At 32.0% G+C, this 11,878-nt stretch overlaps 1 protein-coding gene across 2 annotated transcripts; it reads right to left on the reverse strand.

Moving 5' to 3' along the window:
• Nucleotides 1-4,602: 4,602 nt before the first annotated feature.
• On the reverse strand, nucleotides 4,603-7,790 carry LOC306652757 (pre-mRNA-processing factor 39-like). Of its 2 annotated transcripts, none has more exons than XM_079125477.1 (2): nucleotides 7,183-7,790; nucleotides 4,603-6,847 (listed from the first exon to the last, which is right to left on the reverse strand). In XM_079125477.1, the coding sequence occupies exons 1-2, from the start codon at nucleotides 7,630-7,632 to the stop codon at nucleotides 5,288-5,290; spliced, it is 2,010 nt and encodes a 669-aa protein (XP_078981603.1). In that variant the 5' UTR covers nucleotides 7,633-7,790; the 3' UTR covers nucleotides 4,603-5,287. The 2 variants fall into 2 exon arrangements, with proteins under 2 accessions (XP_078981603.1, XP_078981602.1); XM_079125476.1 differs by having other exon boundaries at nucleotides 4,984-7,010; nucleotides 7,114-7,250.
• Between the last annotated feature and the right edge of the window lie 4,088 nt (nucleotides 7,791-11,878).

Here is an 11,878-nt window from a genome sequence, read left to right on the forward strand (position 1 = left end):
AGGCAGGAATTGTGTGTAAATTAGTAATACTAACATCATAGTGGAAGATGAGTAAAGAGGACCTTAATTTCAAAACCAGTCTTAGCAACTTAGTGGGATCCTGTGAAGTATTAAAAACCTGTATAATATAAAAGGGAAGTGACAATAAAAATATATAAAGGGAAGTGTGAGAAAAATCAAAGCATGCCTCTATGAAAAGCAATGAATCTTATGTTAAACCATCAAGCAAATTAGAAAAAAATATAAGAAATATAGAAAATAAGTTATGAAATAGGAGTAGTAAGTTTTTTCTCAAATTGTATTTGATTATTAATTCATTATTATAAAACAAATAAAAATAACTTTACTAGCAAAATTAAATCTAAAAGAAGGAATTGCCATGTTAGTTCTAGCAGAGAATGAGTGGCAAGAAATGGAGCATCCTTTGAGTTTTCTGTGGCCCTCTAGCCCCAGGCTGCTGGGTAAGAAGCAGGCTAAGGGAAAGTTCAGTCTCTCTCCTGCAGAGCCCTATATCTCCTGCTGTGACTACCCATGGTTTGGCCTAGGCTGTGAATGATTGGGATCTATGCCTGCATGACCTGACAGTTGCATTGACCTTTATGACCCCAGACCCAGGAATCCTTGGGTGTTATATCTCCTGGCCCAATACTGTCCATCCTGGCCAATGCTTACACTGAATAAATGGCACCCCTTGGGTTGAAGGGGCATTGTATTTCAAAAATAGTTGTAGGCAACCAAAAGTGATGAGTTGAGTAGGGGAACAAATTGATGACATAAAGTTTTTCCAATCAGCAATCTCTAGGATCCTGTGTGTCCACTATGTGCAGGCTTCATTTGATGACAACTTGTCCTGAGAAGGTAAACAAAAATCTTATCCATCCCAGAAAGTGAGTGAAGCTGTGGAGCATTATGGGTAAATCAGTGAACACTTTTGGACACTTGTGGGTTATTCTAACATAAAGAGAACCTACAGGATAACAAACTGTATGATCTATTGTAAAGGCCCAACACCCTTCAGGAAGATTTACTGGGCATTTGCAGAAGACTTGTGTATATATTATGAAATAGTTGCTCTCAACTTACCCCCTCCTATTAAAACTTTTGCTTCAACTTCACATTCCAAATTTTAAAGATGGTACTGATAGACGTTGCAGTTAGAATATAATATTATATAAATACTCATTTGTTTTAAAAAGTCAGAAATGCCCTCTGGGAGTGATTTTGAAAGGAATTGTCACACCACCTCTAGGAGTGACATTGTCCACATTTATTCAGGAGTAAGAGGACATGAAGACTTTGAACTTGAGAAGAGAGGATTCTGGGCAAGACTGGTTATGTGTAAAAGACATTTTTCATAATATAACCATTTCTTGTTGTGTGCATTTTACTCCTCATTTCTGTACATATATTTGAAAATGTTTTTTTTTAGAAATATCAACATTTTAGATACACTAATTTTAAAAGTAGAAGGAGTTAAACAAAAAACATTTTTAAATTAATTAAAAAAATTTCTATGAAATATTTTTTGGAGAATAATAACCAAAATCCTGGTTGAGTAAAAAGCATTGCATTCTGTTTCTCTAAAGCACCATGGCAATGTGCTTACAGTGACACAAAAGTAACTATTGTTACTATGTGTATGGGTTTTGTTTTATATTGTATTTATATAGTGTATATAAAGGAAAAATGAGTCCTAGTCTACATATGCCTCTTTTAGATTTTAAAGAGGTTGCCATTGTATGACAAAAGTAGTATCCCGCAAACAAAATTTTGTGTGTTTTTTAAAAAATTTTAGGAAGAAATTTCTTCTTAAAATTGGAGTATTACTGCAGACTGGGTTGGTGAAGGACAAGACTGAATGTACACAGTGGACACATTGAGTTTTTAATTGAAACCTCTCATCTGTCTAGATGTTTAGAAGTCCCTGGTGAATGTTAAATGTAGAAGTAGTAAAATATCAATTCATAAACCTGTATGTTCCCTCTGATATGTGGGGCTAACACACAATAATGTGGGAGAGTGTAGAATAAATTTTAATTGGATTACATAAAGTAGAATTAAAGAAAGGAAGTGTAGATGGGTATAAGAAAGGTAATAGGCTGAAGCAGACATAACTTTTCTATGTTCATATGTGAATACACAACCAGAGTAACTCCACATTGTATGCAACTACAAACATGAGTAGTTATACTCCAAGTGTAACTTTATATTTTACGTAAAAAAGAACAAATTAAAATTTAAAAAATAAAAATAATAAATATAAGAAAATACAAATATATGCAATCAACCTGGAACTATATGTCTATGAAAACATGTAGAATAAAAGCAAAAAATTACAAAAGTGTTACATAAAAATGTGGCCAAAGGAAAGTTTGCATGGACAAATTATGACATAGGAAACAGTTTAAAGAAAGAAGTTACATGAGATAAAATATATTTTAAATTTAAGAAAAAATCTTTTGCAAAGAGGCAAAGTAGAATATTATATGAAGATAAAGAGCTTTCCCTAGAATGCTGTAATAAGAATAGATATAATTTCAACTCACATCAAACATCCAAGAAATAAAAATTTAAGATTAACAAATTAAATAAAGAAATAGAAAGCAACACTTTAATATTAGGAAAAATCAATCCATACTTGCTGTAAGGAAGTCAATGAAAATGGTAATTGAAAAACAGAAGACATTGAAAATAATTTAAAATATTTGATATACTAATTGCTCTCAATAGCATATGAAATATTAAATTGAATCAACCAATAGGAAAGGAAAAGACTAAAGGTTAATAGGTATGTAAGTATTAAAATTATTTTGTGATCATAATAGAATAAGGTAAAAATCAAAAAATGGAAAGGATATTAAAAATTCCACACATATGTGGCAATTGATTAAAGAGGGTTGAATATGATCATTTTCCAGAATGGAAAGATTAAATAAAAAGACCTTTGTACTCCTCAAAATATCTGGAGATTCCATTTAAATCGATTATTTTTTGCAGAGACAGAAAATAACTTATTCTAGAAATTTTATGGAATCTCAAATTTTTATGGATATATTAAAAATATTCAAAATAGAAAAAAATTGGGAGAAAGCTATTTTATTATTTAAAAATATTAAACACTACAATATTCAATTGACAATAGTGACATAAATTAAGATGGAAGGACAGTGAATTCTGACTTATAAGTTTGTGCATAGATAGCAAATAAGACATTTGAACACCAATATTTGTTATGCTATTATTCAACAGAGCTCCCATGGGAAAGCATTACAAATATCCCTTGAAATGAGTGAATGGAGGATTTTGGAATAAACTACATAATGTTTTTCAGTAAAAATGTAATATATTTTTGCAAAATCTATAATTAGAATGAATCCTCAGTACATTGTGATAACAGAAATATGTCACTGTCACAAAGAAAAATATAGCACAACTCTACTTGTATAATACACCAAAAAAACAAAAACAAAAAAAATAAACAAACAAAAAATTCTCCGAACAGAAATGAGAAGGACAATATTGATGAGGGAGTCAGAAATGAGTGCTTGTTTACATGGGTATCGATTTATTAACTTTTGAGATGTAAACCTTCTACAGATATATTAGATCACAATTTGAATTAACATTGCTGAACAGCATATGTGATGTGATATGTTGGGAAGATCAAGTACTGTTTGGTGGTTTTGATCACAATTAAAATTTTAAAAACAAAAATAAAAACAATTGTAAAATGTTTGAAAGCTAAATTTAAAATGCTTTGATCTTTATCCTATAAATACAAACAAATTCATGAATATATAGATAAAGGTCCTGCATATAATCCAGAATTATTAGTGTAATTCTGAGGTAGGAAATTTATAATCTCAAGGTCATCCTCAATAACTTCATGAGGTAGAAAGGGGTTGGGGTGTAGCCCATTAATAGATTACCCCTGGATTCTACTGCTATTACATTAACTATGAAAAATATGAATTACTATGTACACAGGCAGGATAAAAAACAATATAAATAAAATATAAAACTCATTTTAAAAGGTGTACTATTTATAGAAACAAGGTAAAGCACATAAAATTTTTTGGCAATGGAAACAAAAGATTATGCATATATTAATTTTAATATACTAATTCTGAAATAATAGAAATTGCCATATATTCATAAAATATAGCCAACAATAAAACACTAATACATAAAGGGAGAAAACGTATTCTACAACAGGAAACCTACCCTCTGAAATGAAAGAAAAAGGGAAAATTTAACCAATAACTTATATATAACAATAGATATATTATGTACAAATAGTTTCATATAACTACAAATTGCAACTATCACTATGGAGCAAACAAAAGCATTTATTGTGATTCTTGACTTTCATTTTATAGAAGTATTTACAAAGAGCATGTATAAGGTAATTTTAATGAATCAATATAAAATAATGTTAAGTAGATTTAGGATATTATTCTCCAACAATGTGCACATACCACGTGGAGACCCACAAATGAGAGAAAATGTTTTATATCATGCTGACACTCACTGTCAAAGGGGAGTTTGGTTGATTAATTTAAATGAACTGGGACATCACTGAAGACAAACATAAGATTTTTTTTTTTTTTGGATGTTCAGTTTTATTACAAAAATGAAGATGATCAGTTTGATCAAAATGAAAGCTTGCTCACAGTTTTACGTGAATAATCTAAATACAAAGTCTCCTGAAACAACATACTTTTGATATGATTTTCATTTTTAAAGGGATGCAAACATGACATTTTCTCATTTATAATCTATTCCAAGGCATACTTCAATAGTGTATCTTTTCTGCAGTTACATCCAAATTCACAAGTATAATTGAAACACTCAAGACAACCTTGTCAGCAACAGTTAAAAATCATTTTTTGTCTTACAGAGGAGGTAAATCCTTAATAACCAGCCCTTATGTGTTTTCAGAATCTTTTACTACACTGATATGATTTGAAGTTAGTTTTTTTTTTCCTACACTTAAGGCTACAAAACTGTTGCAAATGCATTGCAAAAGAATTCTAGACCACTTAATGCAAAAAATAAAAAAAAATATTTCTCCAATAAAAAGTAAATTTTATAAATGGTAGGAAATAGTATCTGTGGTAAGCTACTAACTGATATTTTCCCCTATTACTAAACAAATCATGTTACACAGAAACGGAAAACAAGTTATCAAATACAACAAACAAGCTTATGCTATGTTTACATCCCTCATTTAAAAAAAATAATTTCATACTTTTAACATATTCCATCTGAAATTTACATTTTCGCATCAGGTTGGAGGGGGAGGATAATACTGTCCATAATTCCAAGGAGTCTGGTAATTGTATTGATACCAGCCACTATAGTTATACGCAGCTTGATTTGCCTGTAAATCACCATCAATCATCTGAGTAGAAGATGAAGTTGTATCTTCTGTGTGTACTTTCTTTTCTTCTGGTTCTTCTGATCCATTTTCTGCTTTCCTTTTCAAAGTATCCTGTTCTTTTAGGAGTGTTTGATGTTCATCATAAGCATTAAGAAGCTTATTAACATCTGAGCCAAAATCTTCAAGAAATTCCACTTTTCTTTGAGAAAATGTAATTCTCATTTTAATAGGTAATGAGCCATGTATAGCTTTGTCAAAACAATTTAGAATATTTTCTTCATTTTGTTTGAGGTCACCACTATATTCCATTTCAAGTAAATTGAGGTATAACTTCGTATTCTCTTTATCTCTTTCAATTGCTTCCAAAAGCACCTTTCTTGATTTTGGAAGATTTTTTTGTATTTTGAAGAGATGCCGGGCTAGTTTGATAGCATAAAATGATGATTCATTATTCGATTTGGCATTCTTAATAGCATCCTGTAGCAAATGTTCAGCTTCTTCCATGTTTCCATGCCGTCGTTCTAAACTTACTCTTCGTAATCGAACCATTGCCAATCCTAGAACACACTCTTCAAATGTTCTCAAGATATTTCTGGCTTCATTAATATTACCCTGCTGTTCCTCAAAAGCTGCCCAAAGCATATGCACCATGGGTTTCTTTGGAAGATGAATAGTACAAGCTCTGCTGAAGACATGCCTCACTCCTTCAATGCTATGGTTTTCCATGTACTTGGCATACTTAATCCAAAACTCCTCATAGAGGGCACATGATATGACACATCTTTCAAAGAGAACCACAACCCGTTCATGAGTTCCATTTTCAATTTCAAATTCTAAGTATTCTTTCCAGTTTTTTAGTTGGGCCTTTTCCAATGGTTTCACATGAAAATAAGGTCTTTTAATACCTTCTTCAAATGTCCACCTTTTACTAACTTCATGCTCATTATAATTAAACATTTCCTGATGAATTTCAATGATTCTATGTCTCATGTTTTCTATTTCAGTAATTAGCTTTGCTGGATCAGTTATGTCTTCAATTCCTGATGGTAGATCATCACCAGGCGGACCATCATCACCACTATGTCCATTTACAGAAGCTAATTCCCTTCTCAGCTGAATAAACTGCTCACCAGTTAAAAGATCTCTAGGCAAGTTATTCTGTACATGTTCTTTAAATCTCTGAAAATGATGACTATACAGTTGTGTTGGAATACCAAGAATGCGATCATATATAGCTGTAACTTCTCTCAGGTTTCCTTGTTCATTTTCCCAGTTTATATACATTTCCCATAGTCTGTCAGATCGGAAATCTGTTCCTGCAGCTAGAACAGCATGCTCAAAAGTTCCTCTTATGGTACTGTTTGTCTCAGGATCACCTGGGTCCAATGTTTCTTTTAAGAAGTTTATATAATGAATCCAAAGGTCAACACTAAGAGGTATTGCCTGAAGCCCCCGGCGATACACCATTTGGGTGGAGGTTGGATAGAACATGACAATGTTCTGATCCCCACGTGCAGAGTCTTGATCTTCAAAGCGCAGCAGTCCCTGCATTCTGACCGGGTTGTGTGGGCAGGCTTTGGGTTACAGACCATAGGGCACAGACCCATTAGAGCATCAATGACAGCGTCTGACCAAAAATGCAATAAGACGTAGCAAATGTGACTAGCAAACCAACTATATTGTTTGGAAAATGAGAAATAAATGTAAGTGAGAGAAAAGCCCTGCCCTACTTGTTAAGCTGCAGTGTAATACAGAGGCTTGCACTGTAAAGCTTGACAAACTGTAGAGGTTTAACGCACCTCATCTGATTGCTTAATGTTGTCATGTCTCTTTTCAAGGTCTGCATACTTTTTCCAGTAACCATAGCAATACGGATAGTGTATGAAAAATTTGTCAAATGCTTTCCTGGCAGCCATCAAGTGATTCTCCTGTTCTACATACTGAAGCAAATATACCCAGCCTGTAAAATCCTGAGGATTATTTTCTACGGTTTTCCAAAATTTTTCATATTCTGGAGGGAAATTTGTTTCCATTTCTGTCACTGTCACTGGAAGGTCCACAGCATTTGCCATTTCACTTTCTTCTGTAGATGCGTTCACACTGGGAGAGCCATCAGGTGACTGTTCCATTTCCGTAACATTCATAATCTCAGTATTGAAATCAGCAGGATGCTCTACCGCTACCTCTGAACTGCTGCCTGTGCTGCCATTATTAGAATTTCTGTACTCATCCATGTGAGAATTTTGCATAGTTAAGTATTTTGTCTTCAGTTAATAATCTTAGGATAGATGCCGCTCGATGCCATAAGCCGAAACCCGGGTCAACCCTGCCGAAGATGGCACTCCCACCGCCTTGGTCCTCACAGCCGCCGCAGCAGCCACCACCAGCGCCACCGCCGCCTCCTCGAGAACGCCGTGCGCATGCCAAACATAAGATTTTTAAAAATTTGAAAACTTGATAAACATAGGGCAGTACATGTTCAATGACAACAGGATAAATAAAGCTAAGCTTCTGAAAAAAAATTCTGTTGTTCCATCAACATTTTAAAGTCCGAAATCCTCCTAGATCTTTGTGCTTCTCAACCATGTCTTCTGTTATATCAGGCCACAGTATTTTATTTCACTGACATACTCTCAGTACTTTTCTGAAGTGAAAGATATATAACCTCCCAAGAAAAGGAGAGATTAAAGATGAAAAGAAATTTCTTTAACATTTTATCTGTACCAAAAATGTTCTTTTATGTCTTGAAACCACAAATATGAAGCACATTTTTATAGAGATGTTCCCAGAAGCTATTCTGCAAGGGAAGAAAATTAAATAATCATAATTAATTAAAATTATGAAGGGGAGTTATGCTTACTCAGGAAGATGAAGTTTTTGTAATTCTTGAACATCACATCTGTATATAAGTTTTGTTGAGCTGGCTGAAGGCTTTCCTACTCCTCTTCAGTGAAATCAATGACCACATCTCTGAATGTCAACAGATCCTGAAATAATAGGTAAATAAATAGTACACTGAATACCTGATCATTCACAGAGTTTTTTAATTTAAAAGAAGTTTCAATGAGAGTAGACTCCTATGGAGGTAATGACTTTAAATATTTATTAATATACTTTTATACAGTGATACTCATATACCTCTGAAGAAAAACAAACATAAGTCCAAAAGGAGTATGACAATTTCACTTTTATGAAATAAAATATAAAGTTCAGGCATCAACACAAGAATAGAGATTTTGTAATTTTATATATCATGAACTAAATTGTACATATTCCTCAGATTAGAGAGTCATGGTAATTAGTAAAGGGAATCCTCAGTTATAATTGCACAACCATGAACCAGAGATTTACAGAAATAAAAAAATCTGATTCAACAGTTCTGTGATGGAAGCAGTTTTGTGAAAATGTAGTGACTTCTCTAGTTATTCCAGAACCAGTATAATTAGAGAAACTTTTAAAAGGCAATGAGGTTGACTATAAGAAAACATTTACTTATGAATTGGAGTTCAAATATTTTATTGTATTTTTGTATGTTAATAAAATATCAAATAGCAAAAACAGTCCCATTTGGATATTTTATGCTTTGTTTTTCAAATTTAAAGTTATTTTAATATATAAAATAAAATTTATATACATTTATGCAATAAAGCTTCGATACATGTTTACATTGTATTGTGTTTACAACAGGATAACCATCTAGCTCTTCAAACATTGTCATTTTCATTTAATTTTATTGGTTTTTTTTAGTTCTATGTGACAGTAGAAAACATTTTCATTAACTCAGAGAAACATTGGATATATCCTATTCTAATAAAATAGCAATTGTCTTTTGGGTGAACATGATGGTGGAACTCACAGGTATTTTTATATGTATAGATAGGAAAATTATGTTAGATTTATTCTACTGTTTCCTATTCTTCCCCTTCTTTTTTCTTCACCATTGGTTAATCTTATGCATGGAGTCTTTTTTTATGGTTGAATAAAAATGCATTGTGTATATATGCCCCAATTTCCTTACCTATTCATTTGTTTAAGAGCACTTAGGTTGGTTTCATAACCTAGATATTTTAAATTGTGCTGCTATAAATACTAATTTAGCACTGTTACCCTAGTATGCTGATTTTAATGTCTTTTGGGTAAATATTGAAGAGTGATGTCACTGGGTTAAATGGTGGATTCATTCCTTGAAGAATATCCATATAGCTTTCCAGAGGGGTAGTAACAATGTGTAGTCCCACCAACAATGTGTAAGAATTCTGTTTTCCCCACATCCTCAGGATCATGCATTAATTTTATTGTTGATACATGCCATACTGACTGACTGAGATGGAATCTCAGAGCAGTTTTAAATTGTATGTCTGCAGTATTTAAAGATGTTGATCTTGTGTTCAAATATTTGTTGATCATTTCTATTTACTCTTTGAGAATGGTCTGTTAAATTACTTTGCTCCTTTATTTGTGTTTTTCTCTCTTTTTTTGTCTTGCATATGTGTGTTAAGCTATTTGAATCCTAGAAATTGTATGCATGTAGGAAAGTCCTCCCATTCTGTAGATTCTGTCTTTATTTTTCTTTTGCTATGAAAGTGTTTAGTGTGATCCCATCCAATTTAATATTATTATTATTTTCTTTTAATTTTAGGGTCTTGTTCATGAAATCATTTCCTGTACCAAGGTGTTGGAATTCTGGGTCTATCTGCTTTTCTTGAAGGTGCTGTTTCTGGTAAGATTTCTAGGTCTTTAATCTATTTAGTTTTGACTTTTGTGGAGGGTTAAAAATAAGAATTACCTTTCATTCTATTACATATGGATTTCCAGTTTTCCCAGCACTGTTTTATGCAAATGCTATCTTTTCTCCATTGCTTACTTTTAACAACTTTGTCTAATATGAGTTCAGTATATTGATGTGAAGTTTATCACTGTATCTTTGATTCTATTCCATTTGCTTTTGTGCCTATTATGTTACATATATGTATGCGTATTTACATAAAAGTATTTTTTATTTAATAACCAGCTGTCTTTGCTGGTTTTCATTGTAGAGATACTTCACCTCTTTAATTAATTTGATTCTGAAGTAGGTTTTTTATTTTTTGAGGCTAATGTGAATGGGATAGTTTTCCCTATTTCTATTTTAGCTGATTCATTATTGATGTACAGAATTTCAATTGAGTTATGGGTATTAATTTTGTATCCCACTACTTTGCTGAATATCTTCATGAGTTCTAGGAGGTTACCAGTTGAGTTTTGGGGATATATACATATAGAATCATGATGTCTGCAAAATAAATTATTTGAAATCTTTTTTCCTATTCAGATCACATTAAATTCTCTTTTGCTTAATTGTTTTAGCCAGAGTTTCAAGGAGTTTGCTAAATAAAATTGGTAAATAAGGACATCCTTGTCTTCTTCCTGCTTTTAGTGGGAATGATTTAAAATTCTCTTTTTAGAGTAATGTCAGCCTTGGTTTTGTCATATACAGCTTTCAAAACCTTGAGAGAAATTTCATCTATCCCTAGTTTTTCCAAAGTTCTAAGCATGAGTGGATGTTGTATTTTTTCAAATGCTTTTACTGCATCTACTGAGATGATCATGTACTTCTTGTCTTTATGTCTATTAATATTGTGGGTTAGATTTGATGATTTCCATTTGTTGATCCAACTTACATCCCTAAGCTGACCATGGTAAACTGTCATTTTAATATGTTTTTCATTGCAATTTGCCAGTATTTTATTAAGAATTTTTTGTATCTATATTCATCAAGAAAATCAATGTAAAGTTTTCATTCTTTGATGTGACTTTGTCTTATTTTGGTACTAAGCTACAGGTTTCAAAGAATTAGTTTGAAAGCATGACTTAGTTTTCTATTTTGTGGAAAAATTTGAGGATTTTTGATGTTAGTTCTTATTTAAAATCTTCGTAGATCTTGGATGAGAATCCATCCAGTCCTAGACTTTTTATTTTGGTATGTTTTTCATGGCTTTCTCAATTTCCTTACTAGAATTTGATCTCTTCAAATTTTCTATATCCTTCTGAATCAGTTTTGTTAGGTCATATGTATCTAGGAGTATTCTAATATAATGGAGTACAAAAACAAAGTAATTTCTGATTCTCCTCTGTATTGCAGTAGGACTTGCAGTGTTATTTTCATCATGAATTTTTAAAATTTTCATTTTTCTCTTTTTCCTATACTCAGCTGGGTTAAAACTTTATCAAGTTTATTTAATGTTTCAAAGAATGAATTTTTTTCATTAATTTTTGAATTGTTTTTATAATGTCAAATTCATTAAGTTGGAGTCTGATTTAATTTCTTGTGATCTATTGATATTGTTACTGATTTGTTCTTTGTTTAAGACCTTGAGATGTAATGATAGTTCATTTATTTGGTGTCTTCCTGTTATTTAATGATTGGGCTCAATAATATGAACTTTCTTCTTACAGTCTCCTTCATAGTGGCCCAAAAGTTTTGATATGTTGTGCCAATATTTATTTAATATGTTT

This window comes from Sciurus vulgaris, assembly GCF_902686455.1.
Source record: "Sciurus vulgaris genome assembly, contig: HiC_scaffold_570_arrow_ctg1, whole genome shotgun sequence".
Taxonomy (NCBI): Eukaryota; Metazoa; Chordata; class Mammalia; order Rodentia; family Sciuridae; genus Sciurus; species Sciurus vulgaris.